Source organism: Sturnus vulgaris, chromosome 4 (assembly GCF_052056855.1).
Source record: "Sturnus vulgaris isolate bStuVul1 chromosome 4, bStuVul1.hap1, whole genome shotgun sequence".
NCBI classification, from domain to species: domain Eukaryota; kingdom Metazoa; phylum Chordata; class Aves; order Passeriformes; family Sturnidae; genus Sturnus; species Sturnus vulgaris.
In genome coordinates, this window is record NC_142246.1 from 18,143,255 (window position 1) to 18,170,261 (window position 27,007).

The following is a 27,007-nucleotide window of genomic DNA, read 5'->3' on the forward strand; positions in this document are numbered from 1 at the left end:
CGCGCTGCGCCCCGCCGGCCGCGCGGGGGCGCGCTCCCGGTGGGCCGGGCGCTGGCCGCGCCGCTCCCGAGTGTCCCGGAAGGCCCCGCGCAGGCCCCGCGCCGCGTCCGCAGGGGCCATGGCCGGGCTGTCCCGCACCGTCGGCATCTTCGGCGCCTTCGTGGCCGTGGTGGGAGCTGCCTTTTACCCCATTTATTTCCGGCCGCTGCTGCTGCCCGAGGAGTACAGTGAGTTCCTGAGCGGGGGGAGCTGGCTGGGCCTGGCCATGGCGCGGTCTGTGCCTGGCCATGGGGGGAATGCTGGGGCTGCTGCTCAGTGAGTGACTCTCGAGGGGCTTTCTGCTGGTCTAGGAGATACCTGGAAACCGAAATAGTACAACTCGCCGTACTCTTATTTCAAGTTATGGGGTACCACGTGATTAAGAACAACCTTCAGCTGCTCCTTAGAGAATTGAGATCAGAGAGATGGAGCACCTCTCCTTTACAGAAAGGCTGAGAGAATTGGGGTTCTTCAGCCTGAAGAAGAGAAGGGCTTCGGGATAACCTTGTAGAACACTTGAAGAGAGCATGTAAGAAAGCTGGGGCAGACTTTTTAGTAGGGCCTGTTGCAATAAGACTAGAGGTAATGGTTTTTAACTAAACAGAGTAAATTCAGAGTAGATAGAAGGAATACATTTTTTTTATAATGGTGCTGGTGAACCACTACAACAGATTATCCCCAAAGGAGCGGTGGGTGTCCCATCCGTGGAAACATTCAAGATTAGGTTGGACAGGGCTCTGAGCAGCTTGATTTAGCTGAAGATATCCCTGCTCAGTGCAGGAGAGGTGGACTAGGTGATCTGAAAAGGTCCCTTCCAATGATTCTATGAGCTGTTCGAATTCTGTTTCCCAGCTGCAGTTGAAAATCTAACGTAAAACTTAGCAATAGTTGTGATGATTTTCTAGAACTGGTTTTAGTCTGCAGAGTCTCTGAAACTGACTCCTGAGGAAAGCCCCACTTTCCTACCAGAAACACCTGCCAGGAAAACCTGCAAAAGCCCACAACTGACTCTATCCAGGAAGCCCTGGAAGGCACCTGCAGCTCCAGGTGCAAAGCCTCGGCGGCCCCAGGCAGGTGCTCCATAGGGCAAGCACCCATTACTCCTGAACTTCTGTGAAATACTGCCTAAGGAAATGGGGGGAAAGTTCTGGTGCAACCAGCCTTGCCCCCTCACTTTAATTTTTATGAAACTAAGCAAGCTGATAACATGAAGATACAATCTGCCAAGAAAACTGAAGATTTCTAGGAAGGAAAAAGAAAAAAGGATAACAAAGTTACTGATCTTATTGGAGGGGCTTTGGCCTTGTATCAAAGCTCAAGTAAAATTTAACGGACAAACAAGTTTTTATTCAAGGATGCTGTGTTCGTGAAAATTCCTGCAGTTGTTTCCTACTCCGTGTTCCCTTTGGAAACTTTATTACTAGATCTTTTTTGCTTATGCTATGCTTTCCAAAAATACTATATTAGAAATGTGTCTTGACAGTAAGAAAAGGACAGAACTAGTGGAGCATGTCCTCCTTTGTACTTGTGAATTGTGTGAGTAGATGTTTCCAATCAGTTACGGGATTTTTAATCTCTATTTGGAACATAAATGATTGGTGCACAGTTAGCAAGTGCACAAGCTTGTGATTTGATACCTGATTCTAAACATTACTTATTGCTGCTGCTGAATCCCCATCTGATATCACCTTTATTCATTTCCAATGAGCTTTTTTTGATGCTCATCACTATGAGAGGCACAAGCATTTGTTATCACAATACTTGAGGAAAGATTGTGTACTTTTACAATTGTGGTGTTTGAACCAAAGTATTTAGCCTTTGGGGTACAAAGGATTTTCCAAGTACAGTCCAGTAAGCTGAATGACAACTTCCCTAGAAGCTCCCACCCTCTGTTGGCTTGAGCTGTGGGTGAATACTCAGTATTTCTGTGTTTGGGGATACTGTGACCCAAAAGTTGGGCATTTTGATTAGCATCACATAGCAATGATGCGAAAGGCAAGAATGAATTTTCATTACCTGGAGTGACATTGAACTATGTAAACATGAAATGCTGTCTATTCTTTCTTCACTCTTGTTTTTCTCATGTATCTCTCAAATTCTATACAAGTGAAGTAGGTTAACATTCAGGAAGAGCACTTTACTGCATGATTCTCAGGCATCTTCAGAGAAGTTCCTAGCAATTAACAAATAAGATGAAAGCTACTTAGAAAAACTGTATGTAATCAAATTGTTGATATGAACTGTAAGTTGTGAGCAAAGGAGTTTGACTTAATTTCATGCAGAAATGTTATCATTTTGTAAGTTTTTAGTACCTCAGTCTGTGGCTTTACTCTTTCTAATATTTTCCTGTCTGTATCTAGCTTTAAAAAAGACTGTTTCTTCATATGAAACATGCATTTTAGTGGCAATAATGAAACATTGAGGCCTTCAGCACAGACCTTTTCCACATGGATTACCTAAAACAGTGGCTTGACAGCTGCTCTTTGTCACACTTTCACAAATTTCCTGAATTGAATTGTGAGATTCCGTTCCTTTCCCATCCTGCGAGGTGGCTCTTCTGTCATCAAGACCGACTCTTCCTTCCTTGTCCTTCTTTTGGCTTACCTATCTTCCAGGTTGTTTGCAGGCCCCACAGCAGTCTCCCTATTGACTGTGTCCTATCTGTGTGTTTATCATCTCTTATGTTTTTGCACTGGTTTCTTTGCCTGACCAGTTAACAGCTCCTGCTGCTCAACCCAAGTGTGTCCCCAGAACTCTCAGACTGGTTCCTGGTTTTGCCCCTTCTACTCTAAGTTTCTACTCAAGACTGAATATCCTTCTCCTTCATGTCTTACAGGAAGTCTCATTCCTTGCCCTATTCTGTTCTCCCTTTCTGGGTTTTGTGCCTTTTCCTTTGAGATTTTGTCTGCTAAAAAGGATGAAATGGAGTTACCATGCTCAGTGAACAGGACTGGAGAACCTATATGTGCCTCTAGTGCCTGTCCCCTTGCAAGGAGAATCAATTACTGTGATATTCCTGCTAGTCTCCAGTAGCATTAGGCTTGTCCCTAGACAGCCTGATAACATGTAGTGCCAGTGCATTCCCAGTGGGATAGGATAATGAAAAATTTCAGTTTTAAGGTGAGCTTAGTTCTGAGCTTCCTTTGCGAATGCGCAGCACCGTGCAGGTTTTTAAAGGCCTCAAAAGTTCAGTGATGTGGGCAAAAGGTTAATCCACCTGAGCTTTGAGTTCCTGCTTCAGAGTACCACTGTGGTGGTGAAGTGCATAACTGGAAGTGGAAGAAAAGGAGGGGCATTTAGTAAGGGAAAATAGTATAGTTTTCTCCATTTCTCTTCATGGAAGTGATTGGATCTTCCAAAGAAAAAAGGAAGGTCTGAGACAGGCCCAGTGTATTGGCAAATATCCCTCAGATGCTGAATTTCACGAAGTTTACAAGCAGTAATTTTGTAGGTGCTGTCATGAAATCTTTGCAAGATCTTACAGAGCTTGAAAATGGGAATCGCCCAAAGGAAAAAAATCTTTTGACTATTTTTATGTTGAGCATACATATGAATGACCGCTTCTAAAAGTACTAATCATCCTTTAAGTGCCGAGACCATGGCAGGTGTTTTTGTATCTTTTACTAAACAGTAGGCATTGTTTAAAGATGATTATCTTCTTGTTTATAGTCTCTCAAAACAGACTAGCTATTAGTTTCTCAGTGAAGTAGAAATACTACATTCACATTCTGTAGGCAGATACTCAACAGAATTTTACTGTGTAGCATCTAGAATTAATAAAATTTTCAATTTTTATTGAGTGCAATCAAGATATCTGGTGTTTTCTTTTTTTTAGTAGTGTCCTTTCTGTTCTGTTTTCCAGAGAAAGAACAGTTAATGAACCGAGCTGGTATTGTTCAAGAAGATATTCAGCCTGCAGGTACGCTTGATTTATGGTTTTGCATCGATTGTTTTAAAGACCCTCTTGAAATAAGGTCTGAATATTTATATGGATTTAAATAATACAGTGAAGAATATATTCAGTGAAAACATAGTTGATAAACTTGACATTAAATCAGTTTTTCAGGCTAATTCCTCACTGAAAAATTATGGTTTTAATGAAGCTCACCTTAAAATGATTTAACTGGCCAAATAAGTTTAAGAGTTTCTGTTGTCTTCACACTTTCTTAAACAGAGGCCATTTCCATTTCTGAACTGGCTCAGAGCAAATAAGAACCATGGACAGGCTGAGCTGTAGCTATAAAGAACGATGTTGCACCCTAGTTTTGTGGAATACTGAACTCAGCTGAAACAGTTCATTAGCACTTTGGCAGTGCCTTCTGGCCTCGTGGTTGGATGGGCCATGAAGAAATCCACTGTGAAGGAAAGTTTGGAAAGCAGTGGTAATAACTTTTGGATCCTTCCTGTTGACAGTGGAGGGCTAAGAAAAGCATATGAGGGAAGTAACATTCAAGTATAGTAGTCTATCCTTGATAGTTCATTTCTTCGTAATGGTAAATAGAGTGGCTGTTCATTACGCGAGGCTGGCATTTCTTGATTAAAGATGTGAGAGTGCCTGTCTTGATGAAACATGTAATATCTAAATATGTTAAAGGGTAATGTATTTTTTGTTTTTGAAAAAGCCTAACATCAGCAGCAGGTGAAAATCAAATAAGATTAAAGCCATGACCTTATTACACACATTGGTTAGATTATTAGTACAGGACTTACTTTCCAGGGAAGTGGGTGAAATGCTGAAGAGACATAGGAAGGGTATTGTGGAATACAGGTATCGTAAACCTGTCTTTTTTACTAAACATTCAAGAGGACTGGACTGGCTCATTTATCCAAGATGCAGGTATTTAATGACCAGTTCTTCTTGGTGTAAGTTCTCATTTTCATCAGAATTTAGCTGCTGCTAAGTTACAAGATCCATTAGTTGAAAAGGAAACCTAGACAAATTTAAGCACAAGGTGCAATTCTAAATGATTGATCCAACAATATTAGAACACCTTACCTATAAATGTGATAGATTTTTCCATTATCTGAAGTTTAAGATCAAGATGAAATTGTCTTTCTGTATATTTTTGCAAGTTTAAGCAAAGTTGCAAATTCAGTGCAGAAATTGTTGGCTTCTTCATTGTTTAATGCACCAAGCTGGGGAAGCAGACCTGTTTTGGGTTTTTTTTCCCTCTAATAGTCTAAATTATCAACTGCTGGTATTCTGATGTTTATTTTGTAGGGCTAAAAGTGTGGTCGGATCCATTTGGAAGAAAGTAATTGGCAGCTGGGTGTGTTGCAAAACTGAAGATGGACGTCTTCAGCTGCTCCTTCTTTCACTGAAGTGTGTCTTTGGGTGTCACTGGAGAATTCTGAATATGCTGTGTGGGCACATGAGGAGTAACAAAGGCTACTGGTTGGAATCCCCAGAGATAAAAACGTACTAGTTTTGAGAGAGAATGCTGGTGCATAGCTCACAGACTGCTAGAAAGCTGAATGATTGAGTATAGAAGTGAAATATTTATTTCATTGAGAAAAGGAAAAAGGATTTTTTCTAATGTGTAGACGCTTATAGAGTAAATTAGGGATAGAATAAATCATGCAGACTGCTGCAATTTCCTCCCTAGTTTGAAAGTTACAACATGGTGAGTGTGAATTTGTACATTAAAATTTTTAAACTTCTGTGTACTTTTTGTCATTATTTTGCAAGTGTGTGTGGAAGGTACCTTGGCCATCTGCCAGGTGTCCTTCGGCCATTCTTACTCCTGCTCCTCCACAGGACAAGGGGAGTAAATAGAATGACAGAGCTCATGGGTCTGGATAAACACAAGGAGATTTCTTACCAGTTATTTTTGCAGGCAAAACAGATTCAACTTGCAGAAAGTTAATGTAGTTAAGTAAGTAGAATTCTGACGCACAACATTTTAAAGATCATTGCAGGATCCTGTATTTTTTGAAAAATGTAACCTCAGAGTGTTATTCCTAATGTTAACAGATGCTTGTCATCTTTTTGGACATCACACACTTTTATTGGGACAACAGATGAAAGACTCCATGTTTACAGTGTTATTTTCCAAACTGCTATTCTGCTACTTGGTATTCTATTTCTACCTGTCTGTCATTACTCTCACACTCAGACACACGTCTCCTCAGTTTTTATTTAGTCTTCTATTATCACTCTAACAAAAATATTAGAATATTTTCTGTTTGCTTGTTGGGAAAATGTGGCCATTTCTTTGAGTTCTCAGGTCATTTTGCATGATGATTGGAGCCAGAGTGTACTCATTCAGTGTAGGGATCATAGATTGAAGGCTGCTAGGGCATCTGTGGGAATGTGATGCTCCAGACCCAGGAAGCCGCCAACCTTCCCAGAGAGAGAGTCCCGCAAGGAACTGCCTTCTAGGGGTCTTCTGGCAGGTCTCCAGCCACTGGATAAGCCTCAGCAAGCAGTGGCCGTGGCCACAAGTGATCAGCTCTGATCAGTGGTTTCAGCTCAGCAATTCCAGCTCTGCTTGCGAGGCTATCCCAGGCCAACCCAGGGACAGAGAGATGGGAAGTGTCGTATAGCAAAATCCACAGAGATTCCTTTCATATCCAGCAGCTCTGTGAAGGGAGCCAAGAACGACTGCTCCCTAAAGAACTGGGGGGAAAAAGGGGTTTTTATGGGGGAGAGCAAGGGGGAAAGACCAATGGGCTACAATGGATTAACATGGGTACTAGGGCATGGTGGAGTAGCAGAAGCTTTCATCACCTTTCCAGTGAAGAACTTCTTCCTCATATCTCATATAAACCCACCTTCTTTCAGTCTGAAGTTTTACTACATACAACAGAGCAACATTCTCACAAAGCTAAATCAGTGTTTGCTGCGAGTTGAAAAAGAGGTTTTTAATCATTTAAATCTTTTTTCAGTGAGACTGCAGAAATGAGAAAGCCTTGGGGTTTTTTTTGTTTTCTTGAACGGAACTCATGCATCAGATCATTTCAGTGAAGTTTTTTCATCTAAAATACCTCCTCAGTGAAAATAAAACATTGCTGAAATGCAGATACTCTGTCTATAACTGAGAAGCTGCAAAGCAAAGATTTTTCAGAGAACGTGAGAATTTTTCCATTATGCAGCTTCTGTCACTTAGTGACACATATGCTTAAAAATCATATATTGTGATAGTGTGGAGCCATCAGTATAAATGATGTGACAGAGAATGTGAAATTGCTTAGTTTGGGGTTAAGAGATAAGACAATCTCCGCTACTTGTTTACTTTTTGAAGTTGAGCAATTTGCTGAGTCTGAATCTTGCCTAGAAAAATGTTAGATGGCTTCTGAACAGTGGCTGCTGGTGGCAGCTACTGAGCCTTTTGCCTTCCTGTTACTTAAATGTTGCAAAACATTTGAGTACCTGAACTTGGTTATTTAGCATTTATAGAACTATACATGTCTGTTGGTCATGACCACGAATTCCTTCTGGTGCAGAAAAGCTCAGTAGGTTTTGTAATTGCCAGTTTATACAGAATTTACTGCAGTTTATAGCAGTTGAGTACTACTGAAGTGAATCTACATGCTAAAAACTGTACATTGGTATTAATGAACATCACTTCCCCCTCATGTTCCACCTAACAAAGTGGGCTCGTGGCCATAGCTTTAAAGCATTAGGATAGTGAATGTCTTTTTTCCAATTTTTGCTATTCTGTCTGGATAAAACTGTAAAGTCCACAAGGTATGTACTGCAGTAATTATGCAGCATTTACACTGACATTTTCTGATTGCTCTGGCATGTGCCAGTTGCCTGGAGACTTGTTCAATTCTCATGCATTAGGTTCCAGTCCTGGCTGGCTTTAAGACAATGCTTTGTTCTGCTCATGCCTGACATAAGCCTCTTCTTCCAGGTACCCAGTGACAAGTGAAATTCAGTGTAGTGAACTGTGCTCTCCAGGACTCTTATCTTGCTCTGGAAGTAGTTCACTACTCTCATAACCTCCCACTGCTATTAGGGAGGGACTAGGCCTGCGTTCTGCAGAGCAACTAAATTGGTTAGTTTTGGTCAAGTTGCTCTGATTGTTTTGATAATAATGCCTTCTTAGAATATTTTTAAAGCTGTTATCTCTGTCCTATTTCATGAATGCATTTTGCTTATTAATTATAGCTGGATTGTGAACAGAAAATATACCTTCAGCCCTTGAAGGACTGAAGAAAAGTTTTTAACAGTGGTTTGACATCCCAACAGAAACTGGTTATAGTAGGTTTTGGCCTGTTGTATCCTGATGTTTTGAAATTATTAAAACTTGTTTCATAAAGAGCAAATTTAGCATTTTGGTGTAAACACAGCTTAGTTATGAATCACTGCAGATTGTTGATGATGCAATGAAACCTTTAAGTACAAACACTTGAGAAGGAGTAAATGTGGCAAAAGATACAGGCAAATTGCCAGATTACACACATGTGCAGGAAGGAACAATCTCAATAAATGAGTGTAATATTCAGCAAGAAAAAATCCCACGGGATTTTTCTTGCTGAATATTGTAATTATTTACTGAGATTATTCCAAATGATGAGAGGGAATTTTTTATCTGTGATAGTCAAAGCACATCAAATAACCTCCATTTATCATGAATTTTACTCTATGTATGCCCTCCTACAAAAAAACAGGCCAGAAGTTGGAGTTCTCATGATTTGCTCTTTTCTAAACCAAATTAAAGCATGTGTTTTCCCTTCTTGCAGTCTAGCAATAATTAACTACTCATTTTCTCTGTATTGTGTACACTCCTACTGACCTTCATGTTAACATGCAGATGCAGCAGTAAATGAAAAGCTGTATTGGCTTTTTCTGTTGTGCCACACAGCCCAAAAAGTATGTTTGCTAGTGAAAGGAAATTATTCTCCAGCTTCTGAGAAAGTGCTGTGGAATATACACTGTTTCTATATGGACAATTTACAACAGGTGAGAGCAAAACACAAAGTTCAGGTCAAAGCTTAGGTCAGATCTCTGATCTGAGGTCTCTTTCTCCATAGTGCAGACTGTGTGGGCCTTGCAAGAAAAATGGTGCAGTGTTTAAGTCACTGTCTTGGAAAATAGGACTGTTGTAATCAGTTCCATATTCCACCACGCTTTTGTCTGGCAGCAGGTAAGTAATTTAGCCTTTGAGCTTCAGTTCCATCTGTAAAATAGCCATAAGTAGTGCTCCCCTTCTTTGCAATTGAAGGTAAATACAGGAGTGTGGGGTTTTGATGCTCTAGAAATATTTTTTTTCTTGTCTGAGAAGTTTTCTTCAAGATTAGGAAAAATTGGTCTGAATTTGTGTGAGAATCAGATATTTTGGTTCTAGGAACTTAAAATGTTTTGAAGACTCTTTTCCAAAAGAAAATAACAATGAGAATTCACAGATCTTTGTACTGCTGAAATACTATGTTCTGAGAATGGAAATTTTATGTTTTGGGAGACAAACAGAAAACTCATCTGTTTTTCACAATACTAATATTTTTTTTGAAGAACTGCAAGTATGAGTAACATGAATGTTTCGTAGAGCTGTACAAAAAGGCAGAAGATTGGTTAGCTTTTTTTGGTGGCCAAGGTGCCTCAGCAATTTTTTGAGACTCAGCAATTTTCAATATTTTGAGTTGCTATTTCCCTTATTTTTTGTAATAATGGGTCCTCCCTTCTGACCTTGGCATGCCAAAAAAGCAACTGAAAGCCTTCTAAGAGTTACAAGTACTGAGCAGTGGAGGTTGGGGGACAGTGAAAGGAGGTGAGAAAGAACTTGAGATACTTCTGGGGAAGAGTGTTCCTCCTGTAGCCCCAGAGGAACACTTGGAAGTGGCGTGATGGATGTGCAGCAGGAGACAGCATTCAGTTGAATGAGAGCATGAGGAGCATAGGACAGAAGTCCATTGACATACAGCCTTTGTAGGCTCTGCAGCTCACAGAGCAAATTGGGATACCTCTTGACCTCTTTTGTTTCCTCTCCAGCAGATGGGAAGTAAACCTTTATAAAGAAAGTTCCTAGGCAAGACAAAGGAGGAGGAATTATATAGCTGTCCTTTGCTCTAGCCTACCTTAAGAGGCCAAACATCACAGAATCATTTGTGCTGGAGAGGACCTCATGCTGAAAAGTGTCTTTCAGGCCCCAGGTCACAGCTCCTATCAGATTCTTTCCATAATTCAGAAGGGTGAGTATCAGCAGTGCCAGTCAAGGTAGTGGAGGAAGGTGCTCCCTTTACTTCAGAAATTCCTGTAGGAGGAGTTCTCAGCAACCCACAAGTGGATGGCTCAGGCACAGTCTAGGAATGTATTCTTCCACTATGAATGAAGAGAAACAACTGTGCATGTTAACCGGAAGTATTTGCTCCTTTATCTATTCTATATGAATTTTGGGGTGCCAGTGATTGTGGCAGGCCAGCTCTAGATCCATAGCTCCTCACCACTACAGGAAGGTTCATGCAAGAATTGTAACTTGTGCCATTTCTGGCTGATCAGTACCATTAGGAGTCCTCTGAAGCCTGGAAAACAGTTAATCTTAGAATATTCACTGTCTGCTTCTGTCCTCCTCTGGTTCTTACAGTTATCCTGTGAGTGGCTGATGTGAGCTTGCTGGATGTTCCATATAACAAAGAATTTCTTATAGTTCAATCCAAAATCCTATGTCCCACCTAAGAACCTTTGGGACATTTCTACTCGCATTTTCTGTATTTTTTTAACATGGGTTGTGTGATTTTGTGGCTTCTGCTGCCTGCCTACCTCTCTGTGCTTCTGGATCAAAGCAACATCAGTAAATGAAGGAGCCTGTAAGGAACTGTGAGGATCTGAGGGACACATTCCCATACCTGAAGTCTGGCAATCCTAGCAATATGTCTCAGAGTTTGTCCTGGTTGCTTTCAGTTGATAAGCTTTTGGTTCATTTCAAAAACTTGTCATTCCTTATTGCACTTAGCAGTTAAATTTTGTCCCATAGCTACTGTTCCAGCTATTCTTTTGCTCTGACATTGCCTCTCAAGTTGTTTAATCAGAAAATTTCATTAGTATACTTTGATTTTTGTGCCAAACAATTATGTTAAATTTGTCCTGGAACAGTCTTTTGAGGAATGCCACCAGTAAAATCCAGCCAGGCCAATGACTTCCCATTTGTCATTTCCGCTTTTAGCTACTTTCATGCTTGGCTTACAGTCCTTGCAGCTACTAATTGTTTCCCATGTGACACCATTCCAAATGCTTTGCTAAAGTCCAGAGGGAATATATCTCCTGAATTTTTGTCAGGTTGACAAGCTGGTTACCTGATTAGGTAGTACAATTAATACTTTGACGTATTCCACCTTGGGACTTTTCACTGTCCCCACTTTTCTTTATGTCATAGTTGCTATGATTCTTATGTGCTTTTATGGAAAGAACAACAGGTAGACAGATATTTTCCAAAGAAGTACCTGGACATTCTCATACTCCATCTGTCTGGATAGATCATGATGCACATAAAATTAAACATTCTGTTAGAAGTACCTGAACATCAGAGAGTGACCTGCCTCCCCAGTCCAGGTAGGAATGTTCGCTTCTATCAGTTTATTTCAAAGGCTCAGAAGTTAATAATCGTCCTTTCTTTTGTCACTGATTATTGACTCATAAGAACCAGGCTTGGCTAATAGAAAATTGCCATAAATAGTACAAGAACACACGGATAGATTTATTTAGTCAGAAAAACCATCACTCATCAGACTTGGAGAAGAAGAAATGCAGTGAGCAAGTCCAATTGGCAAAATGTCATTAAGTGAATTGTCACATCTGCATTCATTAGCAAAATTATTTAGTGGGGTGCAACAGCGTTCACACCCAGTTCTGTTTTTCACAGGTCATTGGGTGTCTATTGCTTAGAAAGGCTCCTGACAAGGCAGGTATGACACTCAGATAATGACTGCTTTGAAGAACATAAGAGGTTTCCCTTTACTTCAATTCTTTGGAATCACAGAAGAGATACAGTTAAAGGTAAAATATAATTTTTCAATTGTGCCACCAGTTTTAGTTGAATGACGTTGATGGCACTTTGTGATTAATTCGTGAAGTGTCACATTCTTTAGAAACTACTTGGATTATGATCTGTATGCCCTGTTGGATCCTAAAAACTCTAAGGGTATCTTTATCCCATTTCGTGCCCTGTCTACCATCAGTCACTCTGCCCATCCTTTTTTAGGAATCTTCCTGTGATGGCATGGTCTAGCTAAAGTTCTGATCATCTCTATGTCTCAGAAGAGCAAAAGATGTTTTGTTCCTGTTACTTTCTGTCTTTCAAGATAAAATAAGTTGGCATGCAGCTCTCCGTTGAAACTACCATGAATCTTCACAACCAGGTTCTAATTCTAGCCCTGAATCTATGGAAAGTTTCTCATCTCCCAGATGTTTTTTTTCTACCTATGTTTGCAGGATGACAGTTCCAGTACCAGAAGTGTCCATGTTAAGCGATCTGCTGGTAGTACAGAAATGCATAATCACAAAACCAGCTTCATTCCAAAGAGACACTTAGCACTGCCTTGCTTAGTAACATGGCTCTTAGGGCAAATATCTACAATCGCTTAATTCTTTCAGGATTCAGCAATTTTGTCTCCTGTGCAGTTTTTGAGATAAAACAAGGAAAAAATTGTAGTTCCTACTAACAGTATAGCAATCTTCTTCACTCTGTCCTGAAATAGATCCCGAGGAGGGCTATCAGATCCTAAATATCTGAAAATAATGTCTGACATTTTCAAGACTGTGTTCTGGATAAATAGCCTCCTTTGTGTATGAAATGCTTATGAAACCATACCTCTACTGTATACAAGGGGTATGATAATATTTACGTCTGCTTTGCTAATTTTACCTGGGTGGACATAGGAGTCATACCCTCTGTTCTCTAGTGTTAGTTAATGTGTTGACTATCCTATTACCATTAAAGTTCTCTTCCCGAAACACAGCAGGGAACAGCCCTTAAAATTACCTGCATATTCCAAGTGTGTATTCTTTATGGACAGCTTCTTATGAATTTTTCTGTGTTGAATGCTAGCTGTTATGTTGAAAGTCTTCCTCATCAAAGTGGCTTTACCATCTTGTAACATCACAGAAAACATCACAGTGATACTTCCTACATAGTAAGGAATATATACACTTATATTTGCAGATTCTGGATATCTAGGGAAATATTATGTTTAGTACAATGTTGCTGTACATTTGCTGTTGTAGAAAGTGATAGGGAGTTTCTGAAGAGGAATTATGCACAGGAAAGGATATCCTTCCTCAAACAAAGTGAAAACATAATCCTACAAGTCTTCTCTGAATGTTAGGCATCTGTCCAGTGTTTTTTACTGTGTTTGCATTTCATTGATCACAAGGGTCATCAAAAATCTTTGCCAGGATTATGTTAATTCTAATTGAACCCCAGTCTCAAATCTGAGGTCTTTCCATTGTTTGTTCACAGATGTGCTATCTCAAAAGCAGTTGTATCACAAGATCACAGACTGTACGCTGGAAATGACACTTGGAGGTCGTCTAATCTAATTCTCTGCTCAAAGCAGGGCTAACTCCGAGTCAGATCAAGGCGCTAAGGATTATTCGGTGTGAAGGTGTCTCAGGATTACGTGGTCTCCTGTAGCTAGTTCCTCAAATTTAGGTAAGTCAGTACACAAGATTATTATCTCTGGGAGCACTGCAGAATCAGTACCTACTTGTCTGAAGTGTAGGTGGAAACATCATTGTGTGTGTTGGTGCAAAGCTCGTTAGAATATGCCAGGGACTATGGTATTGGTATCTCTGGACTTAACACACCTGCCTTGGAGAAAAAAACATCCTTACAGTGATTCAAGGATTCACCTTTGTCCCTTTTCTGTGCATTACTTAGATGACATAATAAATAAATGCTAGGGTAAGTCTCTATTCTCTCTTGAGGGCACCAACGCTGGGATCTGCATGCCAGTGACTGGATTCATCTGTCTTGTTAGGAGGCTCTATTCAGCCTGTAGTATTCTTAAGGAAGTGGAAGGTCGTGGTGAAGTCTTAGTCTTTACCTGAGCAGGGCCTGTTCTGTGAACTCTCTTATTGAAAGCAAAGAAAATCTAGAGAGGTCTATTTGCTTTTCCCACCACAGATAAAGGAATAGGCTCCTAGTGAAAGTATGGATGGAACAGGCTTTCAAAGAGGTGTCTGAAGAGGGGAGGTGAGGAGCTATTTCTGAACCGATCAGCCATACTCCCTTTTGAAGCCTTGCTGATAGAAGGGCTTTGGCAGAGGGAAGGCAACCATGCAGGGGGCATGAGTGGTAGTCACGTCTCTCTCCACCCAGTGAAGCAAGAGCCACAGTTATGTTTGTGCAAACTCACCACCAAAAGTACGGGGGCTGCTCAGCCCAGCCCAGTCCACAACAAGAGAATCATCCCTCCAGGACACCTCAAACAGTCCACACCATCTATTGATCTTCAGCCTAGTCAGTATTTCTAATTCTCTGAAGGAGGGCTGCTCACATTTGGAAAGCCTCTATACATGAGGTCTTTCCAGACACTCCGCTCTTATTTCCCTTGAGCTGGAAATCATGTGCCAGCTGGGACTCAGCCCCTGGGCTGATTCCAGCACCTGTGCCTAGTTTGATGTCAAAGTGAGCTGGCTGAGCCTGGGGGACGTTCCAGTGTGCCCTGATGCAGGTGGTGCTTGGAAAGGTGCAGCCGGACTTCTGCAAGGAGGTGGAAAGCAACAGTGTTAGAGCTGAGCGGTGGCGAAGCAGTGATTTCCAGTTCCTTCTGATGTTTATTTCCTGGTGAGTGACATGTTTAAGAATATTTTTAATGCTTGTGGTAGTAGCAAGAAGTGATACGCTAGTTGCTTTGCGTATTTCTTTTATCTTGAATTTTAGTATGTCTGCTGCTAAAGATATAGTTACTCCTGCACTCCAGAAGACCCTACAAAACAGGGACTAGTCAGCTGGATAATTGCTAGGTGTCTAGATGTAGAGTGAAACTTCTCATTTAGCATTTTTCTGGGCTGTTTATTTTCCAGTGAAACAAATTTTCTTTTGATATGAAATATGTGGTTCAGTCTCTAGAGAACCTTGTCCTTGTGTTCTTCTTGTGCATTATTCTTATTACTAAACAAACAAACAAACAAACAAAAAAAGAAAGAAACAAAACCCCCAAAACAAAGCTGAAGAGTGTAGACTTTCTTCCGAGGAAAAAGTAAAAGTTAAAAGGGGACACAAAATGTATTTAGTTCTGTTATGTAACTAAGAAAATTCTTTCAGACAATAGTGCTGTATTTTCCCCTCTCAAAGGTACTGTATGTAACTAACGTAATTAATTATATAGTTATTCACAATGAAGAACAAGGATGTTTCATTCACCTTGTTTTACAAAAAGGAAAAAAAGGGTCCTCAATCTGTCAAGTGCAATGCAAATAAGAATTGTGGATTGTTTCTGAACGCTGAAAATGGGGCAGAGATGGGAAGTTGTGGGATAAGGATTGTTTTATGTACATTGGTGGCAACAGTGAAAGAAAGACTAAAAGGTTTGTTTGCAGTCTTTGTTGTAGCTTTCACTTAGAGCCTGGTTTATATTCAAAGCTCTTGCCAAGCATTTGCTTTTTCCAGTTTCAGGATTATTTATCAGCTTGGATTGATAAAATAAGCTTTGGGCCCATGATGTCAGATGTCTAAATCTGGTTTTATATAGAGAACAGACTGGGTTTTCCCAGCTGAATAAGCTAGAACTTGGTCTGTTAAAGGTGTCTGCCATGAAGAACTAGAGAATTAATGAAGTCTAACTCTTGTCTGTGGAGGCTATTTCTGAGAGCAGTACTACTCTTGGCCATTAAAAATGCGCCAGCATCCTTTCAGTGTCTTTTTCAGCAGTGTTGCCTCTCTCACAGCTGTCTGATATGGCTCCTTTTCTAGCACCTTCTTCATGACCAGCTGCTCTCTGGGGATCCTCCCAGTACAACAGGGTTGAAGCTCAGGGAGCTAAATGTTGTGCATCCTCTCAGAAGAGTGGAATCCTCAGTTGTTGTGGGTTATATTTCTCTGGGTAGGTCTTCATTCATGCCTCTTCATGGGTCTCTTCGTGGAGAGTTGTGCATGAATTCACAAGCCTAGGCAGAGTTGGCACGTGTTTCCTCAGGTGTAAATACTGGCCTTTCTTCTACTGCTCAGTGTTTTATAGGCTGAAGAATTGAAGTACTCTTAAGTGGTGCTACTTGTCCCATGTAGATGAGGAATTATTGAGGAAGTCAGGTGAGCTTAGATACAGGACACCCAAAATATCTGCTCTTCAGGAAACCAACTTGCACTGCAAGCAGTTCTGGGCACTGCCTGTAGTCCTCATCTCTGTGCACTGTCCTAAGTGACACCTTAGTTGTCAGCTGCTTGCTTCCCCTGATGTCTACTGCAAGTATGCCAAGTGGTTGTGTCCCGTGAGGAACGTCTCAGCAGGCTTGTGATGCTCAGAGAACTCGGAGAGGTAGCCCTCAGGACCTGTCTTCAGTGGGCTTTCCTTGCAGATACTTCTGGACGCTGACAGTATTTCTTTTACCTTAGTCCCTAGATAACTGAGGTGCTAGATGTTACATGCTCCAGCTGAAAAATCTCTTGGCCCTTTTTGTGACCTCTAGGGATGTAATCTAGAACTGCTGGATCCCAGCTTCCACTGTAATTGTGAGGCTGTGGAGGCATTTGTACCAAGGCTCTGTTGTCCGTATTTTTTATTTTTTTTTTGCATTTTAGAGTTTGGACTCGAGTGGCTTCTGAAACATTTGACCATCCCCTTAAGGCAAAACTCATCCTGAAATAGATTTCTGGGGAGATGCTAAGCAAACCTTTTGTGATGATCCTCAGAATAGTGCATGTACTTTATGAAATTTCATGTACAACCCATCACTTGGTTTACCAGCAAGTCTAGATCTAGTGTCAATGATTTCCTGTCTGATATAGACATGATATATTTAAATGTAGTTATAATAGCTTTTCAGGTTTTTCCCCTGAGTTGAATAAGCCTCAGTGGGGATGGGATGCTGTTCCCTCTCCTCCTTTAGAGTCTATTCCCTGCTGTGGCCATTTTATTCTTACAGAGTTTCCTGGGTAACTAAGGTCACAGCTCCTCAGAACAGAGGATGGCACCTGTACTTCCTGAAGACAATTTTGCTCTGCTTGTTGAAGAAGATGGCTCGTCATTCTCTGTTGTGGTATGACCATAACTCCACTCTAAACTTTGATGCCTGGGCCTAGGTAGACATGCTGATAGTCCTGTGTCTGCCTAGAATCTACAAGACTCAGAAGTCCTTTGAGCAGGAGGCTTGTGTGCCTTGCAGGAAATACAGTTACATACTGAGTATCTGCCTAAGCAGACTGTCAGAGGCTTGCTGGGGTCGCATGGAGGGAGATGGCTGTGTGTAACATCTCATGGGAGTCAGCTTGCAGATATATTGGGTTACCTGGTGGGAAACATGCTACCAGGGTATTTGATAGTCTTTCCCTTGGCTGCAGCTTTTCTCTAGGCACATCTGATGAACCTGCAACCAGCATGGGAGGTCATGGGGCAGAGGGATGCTGCAGTAGTAGCACAGGCACTGCCCTTGAAGAACATGATGAGAGTGAGGCATGTGCAAAATGAGAGAAATCAGCAAGTCTTCCTCCTAGAGTAGTGTAAACAGTCCCATCAAGTCAACCCAAACTTTTTTTTCACTTAAGGCATCTGCCTCAAAGGAATAGACCCACTTCAAAAAAATGGATTCACTGCATGCAGAGAAGAGAAATATAAGGTCAACAGGCCTTTAGGGAGCCTAACTTGCTATCTAACTGTTTATTAAACAAATACTTATTTTAAAAATCCATAAGATGGCATGGTAACGTTATGATGACCTTACTGAGCTGCAGTATATATGGCTGCTTTGTGACAGCAGTTCCGTTAACTTACCTTGGTCCACTTCAGAACAAAAGAAGGCATATTTATTTAATTTTTAAAGGTTAACAAACTATTGTTACTGAATAGACTGCCCTAGCATTTCCTTTGAAAATAATACATTTTTATCTTTGTTATTTCATGCTAAATAATTGGCCTTAGGCTCCAGTTTGGTAGAGCACTTCTGTGCTTAGTACCCTCAGTAGCACTTATGCATGTGTTTAAATTTAGAATTGATAACCTGAGAATTGACTGAATTGTGGCCTCGGTGGTAATGCTTTTAATTGTAGTGTAAATCCATTCTCCCCAATGGCCAGTAGATGGGGCAAGTAGGCCTCCTTATAGCTATGGTCAAATTTTTATTTTTTTTTCAGGGTTAAAATGTAGCTGTCGTTGGCTGTTAGTTCAACAGTCCAGTTTGAAGGCTCTTTACCTTTGTACTGTAAGGGTAAATTATGAACTTTGACGTAACTGCACTATTTTCTTTACAAACATGTGTCGTAAACAATCATTCTATTCCTTGAAATTCTGAGGTATAAAATTATGTTTCTTTCTTTACACAGGGATGAAAACAAATCTTTTGAAGGTTTTGTTGTGCAAAGATATGGAAATATTTGTTCCCTCCCCAAAACTAGCCAATAGTTAGGTGTTTACAACACTCATGGGGATGCAAAGGATCCAAGTTTTAGTCACTGGTGGACTTCCATGTGCCTGTAGAGTGTACCAATGACAAGATTACCTTACTTGCCTTTGGGTAATCAATTCTCTCCTGCAAAAGCTGCTGTCACTTTTACACATTTACTAGGGTACCAGACTTGTACAGACTACATGAGTGGCCATGGTTTTCCATTTGCTTTCTGCCCACACTTCTTGCTTCCTGTTAACACTTGATGTTATGTACTTGTCTAAAGAGAGGGTGATCCTCAAGTCAGTCACCAAATACAGCCTGTTAAATAGAGTAAGAGCTTTTTCTTGAACACATAAGTACGCATAGGAATAGAGAGTCCTCCGTTTCCATTTAGCCACACTCACACTTGTTTGTTGTTCATCACACCAGCTCCTTAAGTGTGCTCTGCTTTGTCCCCACTTCTTGGAGCTCAGATTGGTAGTGTGAGTTCTGGAGCAGGCTGTGTTCTTACAGGCAGTGTGGTGCAGGTGCAATAACTGTTTTCTGCATTACACTGAGGCAAACAGCTCCTCAAGTGCAGAGCCCAGGGACGATGGGGAGCTTCTTTTCACATAGACCAGATAGGGTTTGCCTAGTTGAGTGTACCTTGCCATTGTGGAAGCAGCTCCTACTGTTCAGCCTTGACGAAAAGGTAGTGATATTTCTATTCTGTTTTATTTTAGAGTGGGGCAAGCTGCCTGAGGTAGTTTGGTGGTGCATGAAAAACCTGTATCTATACTAAACTGGCCAGGCAAATACAGCATGTTAGAATAAAAGAAAACAGTTCGGCTAAAGATTAAAAAAACAAACACTCATCAACCCCCAGCTCCTTCTCCTCAAACTTTCTAAAGTTGAAATGGAAGAATAGATGTGAGTCTACCTTCTCAGATATATAGGATGATCCTCAGCTGCTGGGCTTTAGTTTAGCACAGGGATCTGTGTGTGCCACCATCTGTCGTAATCTGTTTGTGATATCCAAAACTTCTCTGAGTGGGACAGAGCACAGAGGAATTCCTGGCTGGATTGGCATGACTTTCTGCTCTTTCTTGAAGCTGTTACATGGTTAAATCTAAGATGGGTAATACTGAGTGCAGAGGGCGGTACAAAGCTTAAGCTAGTGTAAACTGAGAGCAGCTCTTTTGCAGACAATGAAAGTCACCAAACTCTACAGATGTCTAAACCAGTAAGCGTCTGGCTCACGTTCTCCAAAAGTACATTATACAGAATATAGGTATTATCTTAACCTATTCTGTATTTTGGAGGAGCAGTGTTGTCTATTTCAAAGGTTGCTCCAGCTTCTCTCTCTTTTGCAGCTTCACGGTGCTCTCAGCCCTCATCTCTAACACTGCCCGTTATGTGGTGAGCAGCGTGATTCAGACAGGACTTCTTGCAGCCAAATTCCTACAGCCTGCGGCAGTCCTGCTTTCTTTACTTTCCATTCAGTCCTCTGTCAGTCCTACACCAAAAATTCCTTTGGCTCCTGCCATATCTACCTTTGCCTTTGAATATTTTTATTGGCTTACTGTGTTTTAAATGAAATATAAATTCCTCAGTGCTTTTCCAGCCAGTATTTGCATTTTGTTCATTGTGTATGTCTTGACTGTCCAGCACCCTTTGACTTCCTTGTGGTCTTCCTCTATTTATAGTTTTCTTCATATCCTTCCCTGTTCTCAAAGAGATGTTCTCCTCCTAAGATGAGCAGTGTTATGAACTCTCAAAGCCTCTGCTTTTACCCTACTTCAGGCCTTCCCTGAAGAGCTGGTCATTTCTCTCTAAATTTTCTGGTATGTGATATGGAAAGAACTGCTTTTCCTGGGGCAGGTATAAAACACGGCTCAGACTACACAGGCTGCTCAGGAACATGGGTTTTGACAGAAACACCTCATGAAGCAGCTGGAAACACCTACAGCATGCAGTGTTTTAGAATAAACCAACTGTTCAGTGACATGCTGGCCTCTGAGGGCAGCTATGTATGCTGCTAGCCAGAGGTATTATCTCAGGAGGACTGAGAGTCTGTCTGTTATTTGGCTCCTTGCAAACAGCATCTGTTCCACAAGAAGGTGAAACATGCAATAAATGACTGCATTTACTTGAAGCAAATCAGAGCAAAGGCAGTGGTCCAGCAAAATTTGTTTACTGCTTGGGAATCTTTTGTGCTGATGCAGCATCTTTCACCCAGAATCTCTGAACATTTTGAAAACATTAAATAAGATAGGCTAATACCTGTGTTTGCAGATGTATTTGAGCCAGGTTTTGGATGCATCCACATAGCCTACACTGAGTTTGGTACTGTGGCTGCTTGGCCAACCATTTCCTTAGCTGCATAGATGGTTTCTGCAGCTGGTGCCAAGCTCACACTGATGCAGTTATGTTGGTAACAGGACCTGAGCAGGCCAGTGCATGGCTATCTCAGGTAGGTAGGTACACATGGGCTGTGGTCACTTGAGTATAAAAATAGATTTCTTATTTTTAGGAGGCAAGAAGATCTGTGACCTGGACTGAAGACAAAAGATCAGACTCAAAGATACGTTTCTCTTTTCTACTGCTGCTTTTAAGGGGGAGAGAAATGGGAAAAGTGAAATATTGTGTAGTTTGTCACTAGTGAGAATAGGTTCAGGCTAGGTTTTGCCATGTCCAACTGCTGAGTGAATGTTCAGATAATGTCTAATACAGGAAACTGTCCAGTGACCCAGAGGGGAGAGAAGTAGTCTCTTCATGTGTGTGCATATTTTCCTCATGGACTAGCACATACATTTTTGGATGCTTCTTTTGAGATGCAGAGGTCACTTGTTAGTCTGCATTGGCATACAGGAAAGGGCTGCATCTCTACCCAACAGAAGGGTGTTAATGCAAGGATTTCATGTTGTTTTTCTAGAAAAGAACATGCTGCCAAGTAAATATCACCTGCTTCTGAGTACGTGCAGGGGTTTGGCGATGAGTTAAGAGCCAGAAGAACAGCACTGCCCTGAACTATTTCCAGCAGAGCCCTGGAGGCTGATAGCTCCAGAATGATTGGAGGATGGCTCTTCCTTGCCAAACTATCCCCAAACAGCTGGGGTGAGTGGCTCCTCCCTGATGGTCTAGTGGCCCTCTACTCGTTTTTCCTCAGCATACAAAAGGAGGCAGTCTCTGAAAATTCGTGGAATAGACAACCAGCCCCTTCCCACTTCCACACGTTTTACTGCGAAACTTGCTTGTTCCCTTCTCGTTTGCTTAGCTCACTTCTGGTGGTTTTCTGCAGACATTTCCCCCAGATGACCTTGCTAGAACCACAGTGAAACTGAAGGCACTGCCCGTGTTCTACTCTGAGACCCTTAACTACACAATGTTTTCAGTCTGTGGAGAGGGCTTTTTCCTCTCTCTCTCATTCTCTGCTCCTTGGCTTCCCACAGTGACAGCCGTATCTGTTTGATTTGAGAGAAGCTTTGCACGTGTTATGAGTGGCTCCTTCTGCTAACAATTTGTCCTCTGGAGCCTGTTGCTGCACAGTGTAAATAAATTTCACTGTTTAGGACTTTCCCGTTTTGTTCCCCTGCTGCTGCTGGCAGTGAGTTGACCTACCCTGTTTTGTTTTTCAAATTTATCTTTCTTTGCCCTTCTTACATGAGTCACAAGTAAATAAACAAGGATGCATTATTGGTGCATACTTTTTTTGTTGTTGTTTTGTACTGCACTGAAAGTTCTAAAATGGGAATTAAAATGCAGATTACATTCTGGATTATTATTAAATTTGGTCTTAGAATGAGGTATAAGATTTTATCCCACTTCAAAAAGGCTAATGGTGTGCGCTGAATAGATACAGTGTCCATATAAAAAAGCATTTTTCAGTCATCCTGCCACATAAACTCAGCATTTTTATAAACAGCCTTAATTTGACCCATTCCATGCATGTATGCTGCTAGAATGACCAGGATGTTTAGCACATCAGACCTTGCTTTGCAGTGGTGAATGTAGGTACTGGAAGTTCTCCAATTGTGGTACTATGCATGCCCCTGCAAGATCCAGCTCAGGATATGGTAAATATTTAGAGTGGCTGAGCCCAGTTTGGGCTCTGTGCTGTTTTAACTAGATTGTCTCTGCCTGCTTCAAAGCTGGCTTAGGCATTTATCCACCACACCAGAATCACTGTGGAGTACATGTACCCCTAATTGGGTATGATGAAGGCCACAGTCATGTTTTCCATGGTTCCAAGCCTGACCTTAGTGCACTTGAGGTTGTTTTTACTGCGTGAATGTGACTGCATGTGGATTTTAATACAGAGAAAAACATTCTGTGACCACCTAATGAAGTCAGTAAAGTGGTTATATTTGCCTACTTTCTCGGAAATTATCATAATTCCTGTATTTCTTGAGATGAATAAAAGAAATCTATCAATCTAGACAATATTATTTTTGTCTATTTTTGTATCTTATTATAGCATAAATAGGTTTTGAATAGTATATATCAAGTGGCTTTTGTTTTCTCTTCCACTGACTTCTAAGTGAAGAAGTACATCACCAGACACAGGATAAAAAAGGCAAAGAGAAACTAACCCATTACCATTTGCATTTTACAAACCAGACCTTAAAAAATAAATACTTGAAGGAGGGGAAATTTGTCACCTTAACATTGCAAATTATGTGAAACCAGTATGTCCTCCCACTACAGCATATGTTTGTGGTGGGTGGGCGGGGGAGATGCAGGGAAGAGGTGATGGTATAAAAATACCTTGTAAAAACAAATGTTTGGCTAGGGGAGAGAGTTTGTCACTTCAGCTAGACTAGAGGGGGAAACCAGACAGACAGGGGGCGGATGGGGGCGTGGGGGGAGGAACTTAAGTCACTTCAGCGAGGTAAATAACTTGACAGTGTCTCAGAAATAGCAGAAAACTAATTAGCTGGAAAAGATCAGATATTAAATAAGAAGGTAGCCTAGAAAGTTAAGGAGTAAAAGCTATTTAAATTAAAAATTAAGACCTTAAGAGAGTTAAGCATGTGACAAATACCAAGCAGAAGGGTGACAGGTGGAAACCCCAAGATAAAGCACAGAGTCTTGCTAGCAGCCACTCTTCCTGCACTTTCATCAACTGAGAAGTAGGATTTTTCTCATTTATCCTTCTAGTGGGCACGCTAAGACAAATACAGACCAGGGGCTCTATATGGTAACATATATGCAGCTTTGTAATGCACTGCTAGCATGGCTCTCTCCCTCCACATGCCATATGGAACAGTTTGTACACTCCACAGCATCCAGTACAGTGCAAATGTGAGCAGACACCAACATGACCACCCACAGTGGCAGCCAGGGTGGGAAATGCCAGTTGCCTTGTCGTGCTAGTGGGCAGTTTGTGTGCTGCAGTGGGAGACTGTCATCCCCATATCATGGGACCTGGAGGGTGCAGAAGGCGGCGGGAGGGAGGGCCAGGAGGGACAGCACACAGTGCCCCTCTGCAGTTCCAGCTGGAAGTAGTAGCTGTCCGAGTCTCCTTCCTGTCTGTGATAGTCTTAATTTGGTTTTAATTGACTTGCCTCAGTGAACAAGCAGGTGCCCAGCCCAAGGAAGAGTGGGTGAATATGTGAGAAAAAGAGATGTGAGCAGAAAGCAGGCTGCTGAGGTGCCCTTTACATCCCCTGATCTGTTACCCACACTTACCCTGTTTTATGGACAGCTTCAGATGCTGCTTTCCCTTCTACTTATTCCCTGTTGCTTTAATCCAGGGAAATTTGAAAGTGATTTGAATTGACATCTCCATGAAGAGAAGGTGTTTTGCTAAATCAGACAAACCCTGCTCACCTCCTTCCTCTCTTCTTTCACTTGGAGGTATTTCTTTCTCCTGCCTTGGTGGGTGACTTTTGGGGGTAGGTCAGCTTCCTCCCCCATGGTGTGGGAGCTGCAGGGTATTTCAGCTGAGTAAGCAAGGCTCTGTTGCTGTGAGGGCTCATGCCAACCAACTCTGTGCTGACAGACAGGCCAGTGGAACTTCCGAGTGACAGGTATGGGACAGTTATAAGTGCAGGCCAGGTTTCAAGGGTGGCATACGCTGTGGAAACTCCTTGGCTCTCAGTTTGCAGTCAAGGACAGAAGTTTGAGCTCTCTTCTCCTCCTCTGACCTAAAACATATTGCTGAGTGCTGTTCTGCAGCATGAAACTTTCCACTAGTAGGTGTTCACACCAATTTGGCTATATCTGGCTATCTTCATATGTTGGTATACAGTCATTTCATACTTACATTCCTCTGAAAAACAATGTGTTTTCCTCCAACAAATTTCAAAGATAATACGCCAACAAAACATTGATAGAGAAATTTTGCATACTTCAGTCAGGAAACTGAAACCTAGAATATCTTTTGAGCCCACATCTGTGCAGCTGTGTTGTTGCTTTGTCCTTCAGGGCTGACTTAGGGTAGCTGTGGGGATTAGTAGTCTGAGTTCCCTGACTTACATGCATGTAATATTAATGAAATATTTTGGTGGAAATCTAGCTTTTACATTTCAGATTTGTTTCGTTGCACCAGTTGGTGGATTGAAACTGCCATCACAGCAGCTGCCTGAATATCGTGTAACACAACATGCCTTGATGCCTTGTCATATTTCAGTGTTTGCTCACAGCATGAACAGTCCCAAGCATTGTGTTGATTTTTTACGAAGGTCCAGAGTTAGTGAAATAGAGAAGATCTTTTTTCCTTCACTTTCTCACAACCCCCCAAGTTCTCATGCCTTTCCACTATCCCTTTCACTGATTCAGTGATCCACCCTTTACTGTGCAAGTGCTTGGGGATGCTTGCACTGTGATAAGTAATGCAGTACAGAAAGCCTTGGCAGATGCTTCTGCATGTGGCTTCCTGAATACACTGAGGTCTTCCTGCATACAGTGAGCAGGTAACACCAGAATAACAGAAGAGTGGATAGCATGACAGTCAGAGCTACAAGGTTTACAATTAGTCAAGAACTTTTTTGCTAAGGGTCTGAACACTAAAACTTTCTTGGAAATTAAAAGGTTAAGATCCTTTTCTTGGATCTGATAACTTTTCATGGAAACTTGTGATGAAACTCTTTAAGGAATTTCTTATGTGTAGAATGCAATTTCTGATAAAAAGGAGAGAAAGAGAAGTGCATTGTAGAGTGTTCAATAACCTGATCATTAGGTGATCACTGAGATGTACAAAACCAAGTTGTAAGTTCTCTGGATGAATAAGAAGAAACAGAAATATCAATTAATCTTTCCAGTACTATCCAGTAGATAAGTGTTTTAACTGTCGGGCTTTTGAGGAGGATGCATGAGTCTGATTTCTGTGGCTTCCTTGTGTGAAAAGTCTGAGAGTATTTACCCAGTTCTAAAATTCCTCTTTTTCTTTTTTGCTGATACTAAAAATGTATGGTTTTGAAAAATGAAAACCTTGTTATCCAGACAGATAGAATAATAAAAGTTGTAGGTGTCTTGTGAACATGAAGCAAAGAGGAAGAAAATGTGTTAATTTATTGGCTCTCTCTAAGAGGAAAGTCTGGGCTTCATTTAAAAGTCAAATGTAAATATCTATTTTCTAACCTTGGCTAGTGACAGATCAAGATTTGACATATTCTCATTTTTCCTAGCAAGCTGCTAAGGACTCAGACGAACTTGATGGAAATATACCTTTGACAGATGACAGCAGGATTTCACCAGTGGTTTCTATCTCAAGGCAACTGCCCCTTCTCCACAGCCAGCAAGTAGCAATAGCATTTTAAAAGAACGATGTCAGAGAGCAGCTTGGTTTTCTCAGTTGTCATCATTATTTGTTTCTCTCCTGGCCAAACCACCAGAAGCAGGTTAAGGATGACACAAACTAGCAACAAATCACGGGGTGGAGGACAGAGCATGTGACAATGCCCTGGCTATGGTGCAAACATTTGAGCTACGTTTCGAAAGCCTGGATTTGTGTTCAGCAGAGTTCATGGGTGAAAAATAAAAGTCTCTGACGATAACAATCAACAACCTCAATCTCATTAGTGTCTACTCTTCAGAGAAGAGGCTGGAGTGGATCCCATCAAGCTGTGATTTGGTTCAGTGCACTGGGGAAGGTTCCTAGAAGCATTACCCCAGCTTCTTTACACTGTGCACTGAAGGGAAAAAAACAACATTTGGCAATTTGTTGTCAATATTTGTATAACTCCTGATGCCACTAAAACTGCATATGTAGGCTTTAAACTAACAAAAATAAAGCCATGGCCAAGCTGGAGAGCTGGATTTGTTTCCATGCACAATTAGGTTTATTTGTTTAGGTCTCATTTTATTTGCTTTCAGATGACTCAGATAGGAGTATTGCAATCCTTTCAAAGTGAAGTAGTGTTCTGTGTATTTTGGGCATTGGGCTTAGCCAAATGTGGAAAGAATTGGCTGCTCAACAGTATTTTCCTATCCAGAGGTTTTTTCAAACTTTTGAGAGGAACTGAAGGAATGTCCCTTCCATGCCAGGCTTTCCCCCCCTTC

The 27,007-nt window shown here is 41.3% G+C and overlaps 2 protein-coding genes and 1 long non-coding RNA gene across 4 annotated transcripts in view; all 3 read left to right on the forward strand.

Moving 5' to 3' along the window:
- Positions 1-51: 51 nt before the first annotated feature.
- SMIM20 (small integral membrane protein 20) lies at positions 52-5,700 on the forward strand. The gene is made up of 3 exons (XM_014891512.2): positions 52-227; positions 3,902-3,958; positions 5,261-5,700. Exons 1-3 carry the CDS (start codon positions 119-121, stop codon positions 5,296-5,298), a joined length of 204 nt encoding a protein of 67 aa, XP_014746998.1. The 5' UTR covers positions 52-118; the 3' UTR covers positions 5,299-5,700.
- Positions 5,701-8,787: 3,087 nt separating this feature from the next.
- RBPJ (recombination signal binding protein for immunoglobulin kappa J region) overlaps positions 8,788-27,007 on the forward strand; it is a 143,842-nt gene continuing 125,622 nt past the window's right edge. Inside the window, exons 1-5 of one of the 2 annotated variants that reach the window (XM_088163234.1) lie at positions 8,788-9,134; positions 9,977-10,176; positions 11,844-11,977; positions 13,440-13,631; positions 14,641-14,768. In XM_088163234.1, the coding sequence (XP_088019360.1) occupies positions 14,650-14,768 (119 nt within the window). In that variant the 5' untranslated portion in view covers positions 8,788-9,134; positions 9,977-10,176; positions 11,844-11,977; positions 13,440-13,631; positions 14,641-14,649. The remainder of the gene's footprint in view (positions 9,135-9,976; positions 10,177-11,843; positions 11,978-13,439; positions 13,632-14,640; positions 14,769-27,007) is intronic. The other variant, XM_088163236.1, reaches the window with a different exon arrangement.
- On the forward strand, positions 17,066-26,756 carry LOC148223894 (uncharacterized). The gene is made up of 3 exons (XR_015803048.1): positions 17,066-17,179; positions 21,036-21,619; positions 26,134-26,756. It is a non-coding gene; the product is annotated as an uncharacterized LOC148223894 (long non-coding RNA).